At 46.2% G+C, this 18195-nt stretch overlaps 1 protein-coding gene across 2 annotated transcripts in view; it reads left to right on the top strand.

The window, feature by feature from the left end:
- LOC130481032 (pancreatic secretory granule membrane major glycoprotein GP2-like) overlaps nucleotides 1-18195 on the top strand; it is a 51651-nt gene that overhangs the window by 26049 nt on the left and 7407 nt on the right. For both annotated transcript variants that reach the window (XM_056853681.1, XM_056853682.1), the window contains exons 2-7: nucleotides 545-633; nucleotides 1772-1876; nucleotides 4318-4478; nucleotides 6243-6378; nucleotides 12214-12308; nucleotides 13521-13689. In XM_056853681.1, coding sequence (XP_056709659.1) covers nucleotides 545-633; nucleotides 1772-1876; nucleotides 4318-4478; nucleotides 6243-6378; nucleotides 12214-12308; nucleotides 13521-13689 — 755 coding nt within the window. The remainder of the gene's footprint in view (nucleotides 1-544; nucleotides 634-1771; nucleotides 1877-4317; nucleotides 4479-6242; nucleotides 6379-12213; nucleotides 12309-13520; nucleotides 13690-18195) is intronic.

Genomic DNA, 18195 nt, shown 5'->3' with positions numbered 1-18195 from the left:
TCTTTCCTAGAATATAAATGATTTACTATGTCAGGAGGCCATGACTGATAATGGTTACAGCACAGTAATATAGTCTGGTTATTTTACAATTTCTTGAGAAATTGCCTGTTGAGCACACAGTCAGCTGGCATGGAGCCTCATGGACAAGGGAACTCTGAATCACAGCCAGTGGGTTTGATTTGGGCTTTCTATCAGTTACATTACGAAAGAATTGAAATGCTGACAAACTCCCAGTACAAGTACTGAAGAGCAGATAAGTGTTCCTGGTCTTACATGTGTAGGCTAAACAAATCACCAATGATGCCTTCACAGCACTTACCCAGTACTGGGGCACGGGGTCACACCAGCATACTTTTACAGGTTAGGCCTTAAGCCATGGAATTTTCAGAAGTTTAATCAACTAATATTTTAAAATGTATTGTATCAGTAACACTGGCTCACTTTCTTTGGAAATTCACCAGGGTTCAAATTTATGTACAATGGATGCAAATTAAACATTTAGTAACTCTCCCTTTAATGTGTAGCAATTTTAATACTTACTCAGAAATCAATGAAACAATCATCTGTACCAAGGACCTGATTGAAGTGGAAATCCCAAGTACTTTCTTTCTATCAAAGAACCCTCCAATATTAGTAAGTACTCTGACTTAATCATTTTGAATAAGACATTGCAATCTGAACTTTTTTTGGTTTTTATTTTGGATACAGCTCAGTTTCCTGTAATAGCCAGTAACTTTAATCAACAACTTCAGTATACACAGCAGAAGATTATTTATTATCAAAATCTTCCTTGTCATTATCTTTCTCTGTGTGCAGTTTGACATTAAAGTTAAATTTTAAATATCAATGAGATCAGCAAGCACACTCTTCTTTGGGGTCAGGAAGGAATTTTCCTTCAGACCAGACTGATCAGGGATCCTGGAGGTTTTTTTGCCTTCCTCTAGGCATAAAGCAGGGATCACTGGGGGAGTGGAGGGTGTGAAGGGAGTAGTGAATTTCCTGCATTATGCAGGGGGTTGGGCTAGATGATCTTTGAGGTTACTTCCAGTTTTGTGTTTCTATGTTTCTTCTACTTTTAAGGGAACATTTATAGAAAACCAATGCCCTGGTTCTGATCTGTACACCTATGGCTTCATTATGTTCTAATTGTTTGGCTACTGCCAACCAGGTGGTTATAAAATGTGACATCATTTATAGGCAAAAGTCAATAATTATGGAAGTGCTAGTTTCCTCTTCCAGGCTTCAAGCATCAAATATTTTAGATGAGGTGGGGGAAATTTAGAGGATGAAGCTGTTGGTAGGATTTGTTGATGCTGCAGATTTCCCTGTTCGGTAGTGTGCTGCAACTAAGCCAAATCACCTGATTGGATTTCTACAAATAACAATTGCCATTATCACAAAATATACCGGTAAACATGAAGTAAAATGGCACATAAAATTATCACTTGATAGCTGGTTGTGTGAACTGAAAACTGGTTGTATAATCTGGACAAGTGCCATACTTATATGATGCTGTAGAAACAAGAGAATTCCCGCCTTCAACAATAAGATAATAGAGGAAAATGTGAAATTTGGAGTGGGTGGGGAATCCTCTTTCCATAACCGCTGCCAGGAAAATGTGGCTTTACTAGCATATAATTATGCAATACCTCTAAGCGATGTGTCAGGTGTTAGAGCCAAGATATATTTTTGATATAGCAGTTATAAACATGATATAAGATGATGTCACTTAACACACACACACACACAAAGTGATTACTTTTCTTTGCAGATCTCTGATTTGCACCTTAATGATCCAGAATGCCATGGCGCTGAAGTAGGAAACCTATATGTGTTCAACATTAAGACCAATTTCACAGATTGCAGAACAAGAATGGTAATACACAAACAATGTCCCCATGGCTTTGACTTTATATATATATTTAACATCACATTTTTCCTCGTGGCTGCTGCTTATTTAGTGCAAGAAGGGACTGGTTTTAAAGAACTTTATGCTTCTTCATGCATTTAATTTAATATGGAACTTAATAACCATCTGTCTGTTTCTGATTCTTAATATGAGCCATAAACATCATTGAAACATGAAGAATGTTTATGGAATTCAAAAAACTCATATTTTATGTGCAGATTCCCTTTATTGTATATGTAGATGTTTTAAACCTCTATACTACATGATTCTATGAATGGGTATAAATTAAGGGTGGAAAGGTACCGACTGAATATTAGGAAAATTTCTTTTTACAGTAAGAGTAGTTCAGCAGTGGAATTGGCTGCCTAGGGAGGTGGTGAGCTCCTCCTCACTGGCAGTCTTCAATCAGCAGCTGGACGAACATTTATCAGGGATGCTCTAGGCTGATCCTGCATTGAGCAGGGTGATGGGGGTGTTGGACTAGATGGCCTGTATGGCTCAACTCCATGATTCTATGATTTAGAAGCAAAAGTCATAAACATATACAGGGTACCAGGAAGTACACCCATACCATTATCTGTAAATGTTGCCAGTAGGGGTATGCACCAGTTTTTTTTTGGTATTTTTTGGGTTTGGGTTTAATAACCTGGAAATGTTTGAAAAATTCGAAAAAAGCCGAATACTTATTTTGGCTTTTTCCGGGAAAATAAAAAAAAAATTGGGTTAATAAACCTGAACCCGAAAAATACGGAGCGCAGAGCTGAAGGCTCTCCGCTGCGTATTTTTCGGGTTCAGGTTTATTAACCCAAAAGTTTTTCAGCCTTCAGTTCTGCATCCCTGCTGCTGAACTCCGTGTGGAGTTTGGCTGCGGTGGCGGAGAACTGAAGGCTGCTCTTGCTCTGAACGAGCCCAGCATTCAGTTCTTCAGTTCTGCATCCCCGCCGAATTCCAAGTGGTTTTCGGAGGTGGTGGTGGACACAGCCAGCAGGTAAGTGAGGGAAGGAGAGAGGGAGGGAAGGGGGTTGAAAATGGTGGCTGGGCCACAGTGGCCCTGAATAATGCTGAATAAATTCTTTATTTGGGATCCGCTTTATTGGCTCCCTTTTACTGCCACCATTTTTTTGGGGTGTGTGTGTGTTCAGTTTAGCTTTATTTAATATACACCCCTAGTTGACAAGTTTAATTTCAGTTACTGCATATCTCAGAATTATATAGGTAATAGCTCCTGGAAACATGTCATCTAAATTTCCTTTATTGTGAGCAGGGTTAACAGCCAGAAGCCGTTCGGGGATGGGAACATTTGGGAGATAGAGTCTGGGGAAAATGACATTATGGTGTCATGCAATGCTCTAGGAGTTCCCTGAAACTGTACGGTAAAAACCACAGAGACTGGAAACATTCCTAGATTTTCATGCAATGCTGTCCTCCCCCAGTTTTGCCCCGCTGCTCCATTGAGGAAGGATAGAGGCTGGAGCAGGGGGTCAGTGGGAGTGGACTACCTGGTAAGTCTAACTTCAAACGCCAGACATTAAGGACAGAATCAGCCTGCTGAGTAGGATTACCAGCCTCAAGGAAGGATCTGGAGTTCTCCCATAATTTCAATTGATCTCCAGGCCATTTTCCATGGGGAAAATGCCAGGATCAAAGGGCAGGCTCCATGGTATCACCTTCCTACTCTAAATTCCACTGTCTCCAGGCATCATGTCCAAATCTCCAGAAATCTCCTAAACCAGAGTTGGCAACCTTAGGCCTGCAGAATTTTTGCCAGCGTGGTGTAGCCAGCATGGTGTAGTGGTTAAGAGCAGTGGTTTGGAGGGATGGACTCTGATCTGGAGAACCGGGTTTGATTCCCCATTCTTCCACATGAGTGGCTGAGGCTTATCTGGTGAACTGCATTTGTTTCCCCACTCCTACACATGAAGCCAGCTGGGTGACCTTGGGCAAGTTACAGCTCTGTTAGAGCTCTCTCAGCCCCACCTACCTCACAGGGTGTCTGTTGTGGGGAGGGGAGGGGAAGGTTATTGTAAGCCAGCTTGAGTCTCCCTTAAGTGGTAGAGAAAGTCAGCATATAAAAACCAACTATTCTTCTTCTTCAGATCTGCTCTTGCCCAGCATATGTCAGTCCCATCACATATCTGATATTCAATCCAAACTCTTCAGCAGTCACTGGCAACAAAGACTGAAGGAAGCGTAGATTAGGAATCATGAGGGGTCCAGGGCTTCACTCAATAGGGCCATGTGCTCCAAGAAGCTGCCTGGCTTTGCTAAGTCCTCTAACAAAACATAAGGAGCATAGCTTCCAAGCTAGAAGATGGGTTTTCTAGGCAGTCGCCAGCTGCCGCTGCCACCATATTTAGCTGTCAACCTAGAAGTTGGAACTCACTGGGAATTTTTCCCTGATTTTGCAGGAATCAGATGGCACTCACATTATTTTCATCAACACCATACAGAACAACTTCTCTGATATAATCACAAGAACTTTTATCAACATTACATTTGCCTGCCGATATCCTATTAGTTACATGGTACAGCAGCCTAATGGAAAAAATAAGATCAGTGTTGATATCAGGTAAGCTATTAAAAACAACAGCCTTCACTTCCGATCATGTGCCTGGAATAAAGTCACTGTAAAGAGGCAGCTGAACAAAGCTGGATACATCATTGCACTAAAAGAGTTCCACAAACTCTCCTTTCTTGAGGAGAGTAGGCCTTGCCCAACTGTTTTCCCTGCTTCTGAACCTCAGAGGCAGAAATTCAGTGTGAAGCCTTTCCTGCTGAAAAGTTTCACTAGCAGAATTGCTGCTTGTGACAAAGTTGTTTCAGATGCAGATGACTGGCCAGAAAAAAACAACTGTGAAACCTCACTGAAAATGCCATGTTGTCTGGTCACCAGGAGTTGGACCCAGACAAAGTTTTCCATCAGTGGAAGAACACTTTCCTGCTTCCTCCCTTCCACTGCAGCCTGCAAATCTCCACAAAATGCTGGGAGATAGGAAGGGTTGCCACCTCCAGGTGGCAGCTGGAGATCTCCCGCTGTTACACCTGATCTCCAGGCTACAGAGATCAGTTCACCTGGAGAAAATGGCTGCTTTGGAAGGTGGATTCTATGGCATTATACCCCATTGAAATCTCTTCCCTCCCCAAACCCTGCCATCCTCGGGCTCCATCCCCAAAATCTCCAGGTATTTCCCTACCAGGAGCTGGCAACCCTAGAGATAGGGGTCCTGAGGAACAACATGAGCGGTTGGAGAAAAGGGAATCTGCACAACTTGCTAATTGGGTCTGAACATACACAGAGGACTACAGAATTTCTTATAAATGGATCTGAAACAAGTGTATAATATTTCTGCAATGCCAGTACATATAGCTGACACAGAAGTAGTTACTTAATGGCTTTAGGGAATAATCCTAAGCATGTCTACTTGGAAGTAAGTTCCATTTTATTCAATTAAGCTTACTCCTAGGAAATTGTTCTTAAGATGACACTGCCAGAATATTGGCTTTAAAAGGAGATTAGACAGATTCCGTCAATCAATCAATCGATTGATCGATTAGACAGATTCAAATCCATCAATGGTTACTAGCCGTAGTGACTGAAGGAAACCTTCATCTACAAATGCAGCAAATGTCTGAATATCAGTGTTAGAGGACAACATCAGGGGAAGACTTTGGTCTCTGTGTCTTCTAAGGCAACTGGTTAGCGGCTGTGTGAAATAGGGTTGCTAGGCTGTGCCTTACAACTGACAGGAGTTTGGAGAGCAAGGACATGGGGCGAGGGGGAGTGCTGACATCACATGTGCTGTGACATCACTTCTGAGGAAAACCAGCAGTGACACCACGTCAGTCTTGGAATTGCTGGAACTTCTATGGTAAAACCACAGCGTTTCTGCCCATTCTTAAAATGCTGTTATATTACTTCCAGGTTTTTCCCAGAAGTGATGTCTTGTTGGTGCATGATGCTATAATCCCCCCCCCTTATTTTTCTCCTGCCACCACTCATAGTGGGTGGTGGGTAACAAGGGTTGCCAGCAGGAGGTCTCCCATCACAGCACGAGAACCAGCATTCCTAAAGAAAAATGAGATGCTAGACTGGATTGATCACTAGATCCAACAGGATTCTTGTGCTCTTAAGAATGCCATAGCTTAAGCATTAATTGAACTGGCTGCACCCGTTTATGCACCTAAAATGTATATGATTTACCACTGAAGCTTAACACACTTTCGTCAATGTTTGATTATTTGTTTTGTTTCTGTCTGAAATCACCAGAATAATTGTATGCTTTCAGCTGTTTCGTTGATTGAAGCTGTGAATCTATGTGTGTTTGTTCAACAGGACCATCACACTAAACACTGAAGATGGAAACTTTTCTGTGTCCATGATACTTTACAAAGACCCACATTTTGAAGACATGTGGACTACAATTCCCCTTTTGACTCTAGAGGACAACATATTTGTCAAAGTTAAAATGGTACCTGGAGTTATTGATTCCCTGATAAATTTGGGAACTGAGATGGTACAGAGGAAGCAAAAACTAAGCAGGTTCATTAAAAAAAGAAAAATAATGGATAATTTAATGTCAGAAATGGTTTCAGAAATGAGTAGCTTTATGGGATAAGGGAGGTCACTTGCCTGCAGGGCCTCTGAGTTAGACTGTGACCCAAGACTAGAGAATGCAGGCTTGGTGAAGCCAGTTCCAGCTCTGCTTTCAGCGTTAGATCCCAGTGGTGTTCTTCAGATAGTTTTCCAGTATTGGTGTAACTTCTTTAACCTTCTCCCTTCATTTTCCTGTTTCCCAATTAGTACACCTCAGATCAATCAATAAAGGCTCTGGGTGTTTCAAAGGAAAAATAACTTCAAAGCCAGAGACATAGAACTCGCAGGCTGCATTTAGATATCACTTGTAACCAACATTAATCTAGGCCATGCACAAACCCAGCTTGTTGCTGACTTTGTGTGTAAACATTAAGGTTGCCAGCCTCCAGGTTGTGGCTGGAGATCTCCTGCTATTACATCTGAGCTCAATTCACCTGGAGAATATGGCTGCTTTGGAAGGTGGACTCTATAACAGCATACCTCAAACCCCACCCTACTCAGGCTCCACCGCTAAAATCTCCAGGTATTTCCCAACCCGGAGCTGGCAACCCTAGTAAACTTCAATTACTTGTAATGAACAAATGCAGCCATGTGAGTTTCTTCCTGTCAAAACCAGAATTTTATTTGGGTAGGAGAGCCAGTGTGGTGTAGGAGAGCTAATGTGGTCTAGTGGATAGAATGGCGGACTAGGGCCCTTGGGCCCATCACAAACCCTTAGCCTGACCTACTTCACAAGGGAGAACAATGAGCTAAAAGCTACTTTGAGTCCAAAATGGAGAGAAAAGTGGGATATAAATAAATGCAAATGTATAATTCTAAATCAGAGTTTAATCCAGATTTAGAACCCCAGTTGGTCAGTGTAGGGGAGACAGGGAAACTAACACTAGGTAAATAGGGTTGCCAGGTCCCCCCTAGCCACTGGTGGAAGCTTCATGGGGGCAGGGCTGGGGGTGGTGATCCATAGAGTTTTGTGGGGGAGTGCTAGAGTGTCCCCGTCACAATGCTGGTGCTTCCAGAGTAAACCCAGAAGTGATATTATCATGCCACATGCATCGCTCCTCCCCTTCAGCTGGCTTGCTTCTGCCCATCGGCCAGCTGAGGGTCAGTGGGCAGCTCAGTTAATTGGCGGGCAATTGCCTGCCATAACTGGGCAAATGGGATCATTATAGGTCCGTGATGGCGAACTTATGGCACGCGTGCCGCCTCTGGCACGTGTAGCCCTCTCTGCCGGCACGTGCCCGGCTGCCTCCTCTCAGCCCCTGGGAAGCAGCCTTCCTTTCCCTTCCCTTCCCTTCCCAGGCTGGAGGCGAGGGGTCGAGGCACGGCTTTGCCTGGCCCCGCACCACGGGCGGTCCGCAGCGACTCCGGATTGGCTCCTCACGCCCGAGGTCGGACTGGGAGGCACTTCAGAACGGGGGCGGGGAACAGCGGGGGAGCCGGCAGCGGTCGCCCTCAGGGACCCCCGGGATACGCGGCCTGCCTCCCCCAACTCCTGCCCCGGATGGAGCCCCGGCCTCATCGACCCGTAGCAGTCCAGGGACTGCCGGGACACAGCTCCTTGCAAGGGAGGCCGGGCCTGCCCGCCCGCTGCAAAAGGCCCCGAAGGCTGGGCCGCCACCTGCGGCGCCTCCCCCACTCGGCCAAGAGGAGCCGCCGCCGCTGCCGCCGCCCCGGTTCTGTCCAGCGCGCAGCCCAGCCGAGCGGCCTGCGAAGTGGCGCCGGGGAGCGGGAGTGGCCCGTGTGGTGGGGGGGGGGGCATTCTGCGGTGGCGGCCGGCGGGACTTGCGCCCAAGCAGCCACGCACCACTTCACCTTCTTACTCCTCCTCCCAGAGGCTCCAGGCCCAGCCTGGGCTCCATTGCAGCTGCCAGAGAAACACAGCACAGCACGGACCTCTCTGAAGCCGCAGCGTGCAGGAACGCTACGGCCCCTTTAAACCCCCTCTCGCCATCGGCAAGAGGAGGCAGGAGGGAGGGAGGAAGACGCTTCCCCCAAGCCGGGAAGGCGAAGCGTCCCTGCACGCCGCGCGGCACAGCAGTTGAAACCTTTCTCGCCCGCCGCGGAGGGAGGGGGGAAGAAGAGGAAAAAGCCAGTCGCTCCCTCCCGGGGACAGAGCATGCGCGTGGGAGCCGATCAGGTGGAGGACTTTTGTGGACTTGGGGGAGGTGGGAAGGCTGAAGCCCGGTCGCAGGGAGCCGGCTGTGTGTGTGTGTGAAGGCTTTTCTCTCTTTTCTTCCTTTTTCTGTCACTCTCTCTCCTATTCTTTCTCTCCTCTTTTTCTGTCTCTTCCCCCCTCTCTTTCTCTATTTTTTCTCTCTCCTTTTCTTTCTTTCTTTCTTTCTTTCTGTCTGTCTTTCTGTCTTTCTGTCTTTCTGTCTTTTTCTTTCTTTCTTTCTCTCTCTCTCTCTCTCTCTCTCTCTCTCTCTCTCTCTCTCTCTCTCTCTCTCTCTCTCTCTCCTTCTTTCCCTGCTTCCTTTCTTCCTTCTTTCTGTCCTTCATTCTTTACTTCCTTCCTTCCTTCTTTCCTTGCTTCTTTCTGTTCTTCCTTCCTTCCTTCCTTCCTTCTTTCTGTCCTTCTTTCTTCCCTTCCTTCCTCCTTTCCTTCTTTCTGTCCTTCATTCCTTCCTTCCTTCTTTCCTTGCTTCTTTCCTTCCTTCTTTCCCTGCTTCCTTCCTTCATTCTTTCTGTCCTTCCTTCTTTCCTTCCTTCCTTCTTTCCTTGCTTCTTTCTTTCCTTCCTTCTTCCCTTTCTTTCCTTCTTTGTGTCCTTCCTTCCTTCTTTCCTTGCTTCTTTCTTTCCTTCCTTCCTTCCTTTCCGTCTTTCCTTCCTTCTTTCCCTGCTTCCTTCCTTCTTTCTGTCCTTCATTCTTTCTGTCCTTCCTTCCTTCCTTCCTTCCTTCTTTCCTTTCTTTCCTTTTTTCCTTCCCTGCAGATCGACTGCAGGCTGCAAGCTGCGCCCCCCTGGCACCTCGGTTGCCTGGGCCCACCGCTGGCTGCCCTCCCACCTGGGAGGAGGGGGAAGACCTGGGGGAGCAGAGGCACCCTCCAAGCCTTCTCTGCATAGCCTCCCCTAGGGTTGCCAACCTCCAGGTGCTGGTTGGAGATCTCCTGCTATTACAACTGATCTCCAGCCAATAGAGATCAGTTCCCCTGGAGAAAATGGCCGCTTTGGCCATTGGGCTCTATGGCTGTGCAGTCTTCCTCCCCAAACCCCGCCCTCCTCAGGCTCCACCCCCAAAACCTCCCGCCAGTGGTGAAGAGGACCTGGCAACCCTAGCTTCCCCACACACACACACACCAGGAGATCTACGCCTGGTACGGCCCCCAAACGATGTTATAAATATGCAAATGGCCCTTGGCAGAAAAAAGGTTCCTCACCCCTGTTCTAAACTAAAACCTCAGTATTCAGGTTAAATTGCCGCATTGGCACTCGGCGATAAATAAGTGGGTTTTGGGTTGCAGTTTGGGCACTCGGTCTCTAAAAGGTTCGCCATCACTGCCATATCCAGTTCAGCATGGGGAGGGGCTGTGGCTCAGTGGTCGAGCATCTGCTCTGCATGCAGAAGGTCCCAGGTTCAATCCCCGGCATCTCCAGTTAAAGGGACTAGGCAGGTAGGTGATTGTGAAAGACCTCAGCCTAAGACCTTGGAGAGCCGCTGCCAGTCTGAGTAGACAGTACTGACTTTAATGGACCAAGGGTCTGATTCAGTGTAACACAAATCATGTGTTCATGTTGTTTCCAGTTGTGGTCAATCAAATTCTCCCAGAAAACTTCCAAGTAGGGTTTGTTTGCTCTTAGTATCTAGTATTCAGAGGCACTATTTAGCATAGGTATCCTGACTAATGGATCTTTCGTGACTGTTTCTAATCCTTTTAAAAAAATATATGAGCAAATGGCCATTAGCACATGTAGCAGTAAGTTAATTATGCATTTTGCATAGAAGAGCTTATGTCCCGCACCCGGGCTAGCCCCGGGTGCAGGACTGCCCAGCGGCATGCTTACCGGGCAGGAGGAGGCGAAGCCAGCTTGGAGGGAGGGGGAGGGGCCGACGGTTCCGCGGAAGCCCCGGGAGACCTGCCGGCCTGGCCGGGAGGGCTGGGGCCGGGTGACGCGGCAACGCCGACTGGCGGGGGCCGGGATTGCGGGGCGGTGCCGCCAGCGGCCCAGGCACTGAGGCGGAATCCACTGGCGTAGGAGGAGCCGGGTGGGGAAGAGCCGGAGGGGCGAGAAGGCGCGAGAGGGAGCGGCGGAGCACGAGCCGCCGATCAGCTGGGTCGGGGCTGCAGCCCTCCTGAGGGGGAGGGCGAGCGGACGGAGCTGCCAGGGGCCGATTGGTGGAGCCCCTGTCGGTCAGAAGGGGTGGATGGGAAAGGGGCGGAACCCCGGGGAGCCTGGCTGGCTATATGACTGGGAGGGGGTGGAAGGCCAGGGAGGAAGCGGTGCAGATCTGCCATGGAGCTGGTGGCTCAGAGGAGCAGGGACTGACCGCGGGCTGAAGAGGAGGGAAGGACATCCTCTCAAGAAGCCCATTCTGAGGCCAAAGGAAGCCCTCCCCAAGTCAAGCCGGCCAGGCCGCAGGGCTAAGAGGCGGGGCCCGAGGGGATGGTTCCTCACAGCTTAATTCTGACTGTCGTACTTTTACTGTCAATCAACTTTGCAGTCTAGTATTATGAGACTGGTGGTAGATATTATCAAGTATTCATAGCTGCTGCTCAAAACAGCAGCTCTATGTCTCCTCTACCCTCTTTCCCGGATAACTGCTAGTATATGTGTAACAACTTGTAGTAAATGTGTAACAACGTGCTTTGCTTTTCCCTGAACTTTCAAGTGGCAGCCAATGAAATGGAGTGGTAGTTGGAAAACACTGTGCATAATGACATTGTCACGTTTTGTATTATTATTTACTTGTATAGTATTTTTACGTCAGTTATACCCTGCCTTTATCCCCAATGGGGATCCAAAGCAGCTTACATCATTCTCCTCTCCTCCGTTTTATCCTCACAACAACCATATGAGGTAAGTCAGTGTGAAAGTGTATGACTGGCCCAAGGTCACCCAGCAAGCCTCCACAGCAGAGTGGGTATTTGCACCTTGGTCTCCCAGATCCTAGCCTAGCACGCTCACCTCTACACTCTTAGTTATGAGAGACATGCAGGGCTGCTATTTTTGGTGGCAGCTCCATATTCTCCATAGCATCCAGTTCCCGCCTCAGAAAAAGAGCAAAAAATCTCTCTATGCACAGTTCATAATATGGAAGCTCTGTAAAAATTGGTTTGCTTCTTTTACTGAAATATTCAAAATATAGTAATAAAATCTGACCTGCAGTGGGAGGTTTAATGTTCTTTTAAAAGGATTTTTTTTTTAAAAAATGGCAGTAGTAACTGTCTTACTACAGTTCAACAGGATAATGAGTGCAGCCAGACACAATAATTTATGTTCATGCTGTATTCCGTTTTAAGACTTTGCGACAAAGCAACTCTTTTACCAGGGTAGAGTATCTTAGGACTGGACTATAAATGACAGATAAGGCTTCCATTTAATGTAATGGGGATTTTAAAATCTATAGTTATTTGTGTGATGGTTTCAATCTTGGGATTGGTTAGCAGTTTTGTCATTGGATTCATCTGATTTGGGTCAGGCATGCACATGAATACATACTGACTTTTTCTTACATTCTTTTTTGTGCTTTTTCTCTCTTGGTGTCTGGCAGGTTCCGGGTAATTTAATAATTCGGCTTGAAAACTGTTGGTCTACCCCGACAAAAGATCCTGTTCAGGCTATTCAGTATTCCTTTATTAAAGACAGGTTGGTATCCCCCTCAATGTCAATTAGATTAATAATTCTTAAAATAGTTGCATTTTTTACTACAATGACATACAAGTTTCCATATAAAATTAATGGAACTTGTTAGCTTCTGTATAATTGCTTTTGCAATACAAATTTTTCTTTCCTTTAAAAAAAAATTATAAGATAGGGAGAGGGGTATTTCCAGCTAATTTAAATGCATTGTGCTTCTAGAGCTGCATGTGCCTATCACTGATAACTCTCCACAACTGTGAATTTCTGTCATTCACACCTTGAATATTATTTAAACTTTACATTTATAGTGCCATCCTAAGGACAGTTACTCCCGTTGAAGCCTATTGACTTCAAAAGAGTTGAGCATCTCTGCATAGGATTGCACTGTTGGAATCCCAAATTCCTATACCATTGTTAAAAATACTGAGGCAAATTATAAAGTAAGTTAGTAATAGCCAAGGGTTGTTCCTGGGAGGAATTGGGGGTGGGGTCAGGTTCACCATGTTGCAGCAACATGAGATGTCACTTCCAGGAAAAAATGTACATTTAAACAATGTGATATGTCAAGTAGCCTTCAGCAATGGCACCTTTTATCATTTCATTGGCACCCCTTAGTGCTTTAGTACACATAGCTTTTCTGTTTTCTGCCCCGTGCTCTCACCAGAAGAAAGGGGCAGCAAACTCTTTATCATACTTAAAGGGCTGATACACAGTTGATAAAGTAATTCAGCCACTTTATTTTGAACGGTAAGGTGGGTTGCCAGGCTGTGCCAGGTGGGAGACATGGAGCAGCAGCAAATGTCCTGTGTGCTGCTACACTACTTCTGGGGAAAATCCAGAAGTGTCATAGGGTAGCTCTAGGAACTACCAGAAACTCTATGGCTTTACTATATTGTTTCTGGTAATTCCTAGAGCTATCCTGCATCATTTCTAGTTTCCCCCAAAGGAAGAAGAAGAAGAGTTGGAACCTGCCAGACACCAAGAGAGAAAAATACACCGATTTTCTCTACCTGTAAGGAGAATCAAACTGGCTTGACATGACGGTGCAGATGATACCTTTTAAAAAAAATTATCTCGCCTCCAAAGAGCGGAGAGGGCTGTCAGCCCTAATAAGTACAATGTACTAAGACTGGAATTCTGCTAAGTGGCCTACCTTTCTTCTGTCTTCATCAGTTTGCAGAGATTTTGATGTAACTACATGTTTTGTTTTCTTCACAGCTGCCCACAAATGGTAAAAGATGAAACCTTGTCAGTAATAATGAATGGAGAAGGTGAAGAAGCAATGTTTAGGATCCAGATGTTTAAATTTGTTGGAGTCTCATTCAATCATGTTTTCCTACACTGCACAGTTCTAATTTGTCACAATACAGTATCTGTTTGCAAACCAGTAAGTTTTTTTTTTTGTCTGTTTCTCTGGGTGTTCAATTATCTACTGAATATAAAATATCAAAATTCATAAAGGAGAATTCTGAATTTCTGAGGCTATTTTGGGGAGCAAATTTATTTCTGCTCTTCTGTACATCAATGTATTATTATTGTTATTACTGTGAATTTGGTCATCTTGAGGCCTGTGAATGGACAACTCGTGTGAAGCCAAGGACGTTAACAAAGGGATTTTAATGTTAATTAAAGACTGGGAAATCTTTCTTCAGTCTTCAAAAAGTGAGACCTTCTAATTAGTGAGAGGGGCAATTTGGGCCCATTTTTGCAGACTGAAGTCAGAGAGAGAGAGATTTGCTGCCTTCGAGGGTTCTCGTGGACTCTCAGGCAGCATCAGCTGTTGCAATACCAGTTGTAGACGCTTGTTTGCTTTTCAGGATTCAAGGAAGTGGGGGGAAAGCATGTATCAATATATTCATAACATAAATTGATGTGCGGTAGAAACAAATGTTCTACCAAAGGTAGAAAAACTCATAGAGGAGAACATATGTGTGAGTGTTGGTGTGAAACAGGCTTTAATAATTTTGCTAGATCTAATAATAGTATCTAATACAAGACAGTTGTTACTTTGGGGCCCCATTGGGGAGAAAAGTGTAATATAAATAAGTGTAATATAAATAAAATAAAATAACGTTTTTACCAGAATGAGTCCATGCACTGAGCTGTTAGCCTTCAAGTGGTTGGTCAGGAGGTAATGCATATGCATTTGTGAACCAGTGTCAGGCTTCAGTACCCCATTGCATCTCAGCAATAAACTTTACTCCAGACGTAGCAGAGAGTTTAAAGATTTATTAAGAAAAGCTAACGGGTCAGTAGGTCTAACGAACTTAAGGTCAGAATGCAGGTATGGGAATACAGGGCATCTTTATAGGGAACATACAATACATTTGGTTACATCATTGGTAGGACATGAAAGGGTAAGCTATATCAAAGGAAGAGTATTTGTCACCTCGAGAGCAGATAGCAGTTTTACCATTGGAAGGCTTATTTTGAAGTGGAGATCGCTGCCTCTGGTCTTCACACCGATACCTCAACTTCCCATGGGAAAGGAAGTGGCTTTGATACTAAACATATGCTTATCCGGGGTTCGAATGGATGCCCTGGCTGACACTCCGCCTCCCCAAAGACCCCTCCCCGAGACATCCCGGTTTGGCGGGGTAGAGCCGATGGAATTCTGCTACCAGGGTGGGGGCTTTTACGTGCATAGCGGACACCCATTCATCGTGACTAGAGTTCAGACGTTTCCAATGCACGAGATACTCCAGCTGGCCCCTCCGCACCCGAGAATCTAATACCTTGGAAATCTTGAAGTGTTGTTCCCCCTACACCATGATCGGGGTCACAGCCGTGGGTTCAGGGTGCAATTCAGGTGCCGGTACAAAAGATTTTAACAGACTTACATGGAATACCTGGTGTACCCCCTGTAAAGTTTTTGGCAGTTCCAACTCCACCGTAACTTCATTGATAACCCGGGAGATTGTGAATGGCCCCACAAACCTCTGACTTAGTTTCTTGCACGGACGTAAAGATCTGAGATGCTTGGTGGAGAGGTACACCTTCCCTCCGACCTTTAATTCCCATTGGGGTGCCCTGTGTTTGTCTGCCTGCGCCTTGTACTTTTCCTTCGCCTGTTCCAAATTTTTTACCAGCCAGGGCCAAGTGTTCCGCACTGTGTTGGCCCATGCTGATACTTCAGGGGGATCGCCGCCCGGTGGGAGGGGTACGGCCCCTAAGGGTCCGAAGTCCATTCTGTAGATCGCTTTGAATGGACTTATAGAGTGTTGTTATAGCTGTTATAGGCATATTCTGCCAACGGCAGCAGGTCGACCCAATTGTCCTGGTGGTAGTTCACAAAACAACGCATGTAACATTCTACCACCACGTTAACCCTTTTGGTTTGCCCATCCGTCTGCGGATGATAGGCTGAAGTCAAACCCTGTTGCACACCCACAAGTCCTAAAAACGCTTTCCAAAATTTTGACACGAACACGGACCCCCTGTCACTCACGACCTTCCGCGGAAAGCAGTGCAATCTGAAAATCTGGTGTACAAATAAGCGAGCCAATTTGTGTGCAGAGGGCATCCCCTTGCAGGGGACGAGATGAACTTGCTTCGAGAAGAGATCTGTAACCACCCACAGAACCATTTTGCCCTGGCTAGATGGGAGGTCAGTTACGAAATCTATCCCGATCACCCGCCAGGGAGCCTCCGGGGACTCTAGGGGCTTGAGTAATCCAGGGGATTACCCCATTAAGCATTTGCTCGTTGCACACACAGGGCAAGATTTTATGAACACATCAATGTCCTGGCGCATCCCCGGCCACCAGAACTGCCTTCTCACCTGGTGCAAGGTTTTCACAAACCCAAAATGTCCCCCTGTTTTGGAACTGTGGCTCCATCCCAACACCTCCCTTCGCAACTCCGTGGGGACATAGTGTTTATCCTCGTGGGCACCTTCTCCTAATAGTACCTCGGATGGGGGTGACTTCTCCCTCCGCTCTCGCTGAAGAGCCTCCCCCCACCTACACTTGAATGCTTCTGGGAGCTCCTCCGGGATTGCTAAGGAGCAGGGGGTAGATGCAGGCGGCCCCTGAGGGGGGACCAGGACCGACTCTACTGCCCTGTCTCCTCGCTCTCATTGAGAGGACTCCCTCTCCCCCTCTGCGATAGTGACCGGAGGATCCCCTGGGATCAGCAGGGATGGGGGAGCAGAGGCAGCCCTCACCCGAGAGGAGTCAGGGACAGACCCTCTCGCCGCTGCGCGGGATTGGGCTCTGGTCAGGACTCCCACGCTACTCCCCTCCGTAGCCAAGCCCAGGTGTTCCCGGGTGAAAAGGGAACCACCGGCCGCTCGACTCGACATACGTATTGCAGCATCCAGGACAGCCCGTCGGCCAGGCAGTTGTCCTTTCCGGGCATGTGTTTAATGGTGAAGTGGAATTTGGAGAAAAAGTCTGCCCAGCGCAGCTGTTTGGCCAACAGCTTCCGCTGACCCAATATGGCCTCAAGATTTCGGTGATCCATCCAGACCTCAAAGGGTTCCGCCGCCCCCTCCAGGAACTGCCGCCAGACCGTGAGGGTATGTTTAATAGCCATGGCTTCCTTCTCTCCGATCGGCCAGTTTAGCTCCGGTCCGGAGAATTTTTTTGAAAAATAAGCACAGGGTTTAAGCACCCCTTGTTCATCCCTTTGAAGGAGCGCACCTCCCATTGCCTTTTCCGAGGCATCTACTTGAAGGGTAAATGGTCTAGAACAGTCTGGGTGAGCCAGAACGGGCTCGGAGGTAAAGCGCTCCTTCAGAGTTTCGAATGCCGCCTGACACCGGTCGTTCCAAGGCACTTGGTAATGCGCCAAGGTGGCCTCCTGCCCCTTCCCCTTGGTTTTGAGTAGATCGGTGAGCGGTAAGGCTATTTCGGCAAAGTCCTGAATAAAACCTCTATAAAAATTTGCGAAACCCTTTCCCCTGACCAATGAGTTCTACCAGAGCCTAAAAAATCAAGGGAGATCAGGAGGATTCTTGGCACAAGGATGCCTAGCTGGAACAGGGGGAGGGGTGTAGGGTGGCAGATGAGGAGTTCCTGCTTGCCAAAGAAGGGCTTGAAGAAATGCAGTCTAGAGGCAGACACTGTTCTGACTTCCCTTCCTTTCTGATTTGAAACTTTCAAATTATGAGAAGAATTGGTGGAAGATGGGTAGAAGAATGGCAGGAGCTATGGGTTAGAGGATAGATTATGAGTGCATACTGTTTTTACAGATTCTTTATTCAGACCCTCTTAAGCACATAATTTAATGTCAGTACTCAATCCTGGAGGCAATTTAACTGGGTGACCTTTACTGGCAATCAAGTAGCAAATTAGCTAGGCAATTGAGACAAGTCTATCTAACAAATGCAGTATATCATGTTTCTAAACACTATTCCTTAAAACAGTTTTTGCACTTGAATCATGAACAGTTAGAAGTATAAGTACAACATAAACTGCAGAGATGTTGAGAATTGTTTTAGAAAATAGATGCCTCTACCTTTGCAGAAATTGCAAAGCAGCGGCATGGCTCCATACACGGATTTATTTCCTGAGCCTTATTTCTAAGAGGTCACCAAATTAAAATACTGAGCAAGGGCAGGATGAAATCAAACGTCATTGTGACATTTTGGAAGGACACTGTTATAAAATCAGAAGCTAGTTCCAGATGTCATATGAAACAACCCAATATAATAAATAATGGTTGTGAGTCTCCAAGTATTCGGCTTATATAACAAGCGGCATTCATTTGAATTCAAGAGTCTATAGCATAGGTTGAGAACTTTAAATAGCATAGTGGTTCCAAAATAGTGGCTTGTATCCAGCCACACAGTTCAGAAAGCTTAAGACTACTTTCACCTTCAGAAGAGGGAACAACAATGTTTACTGATTCCCCTCACACTCTGCAAGGGCCACTCAGTGATACAAACTAA

Source organism: Euleptes europaea, chromosome 7 (genome assembly GCF_029931775.1).
Source record: "Euleptes europaea isolate rEulEur1 chromosome 7, rEulEur1.hap1, whole genome shotgun sequence".
NCBI lineage: Eukaryota > Metazoa > Chordata > Lepidosauria > Squamata > Sphaerodactylidae > Euleptes > Euleptes europaea.
The sequence above is the reverse complement of the archived record's forward strand: the minus strand, read 5'-3'. Positions and strand labels throughout refer to the sequence as shown.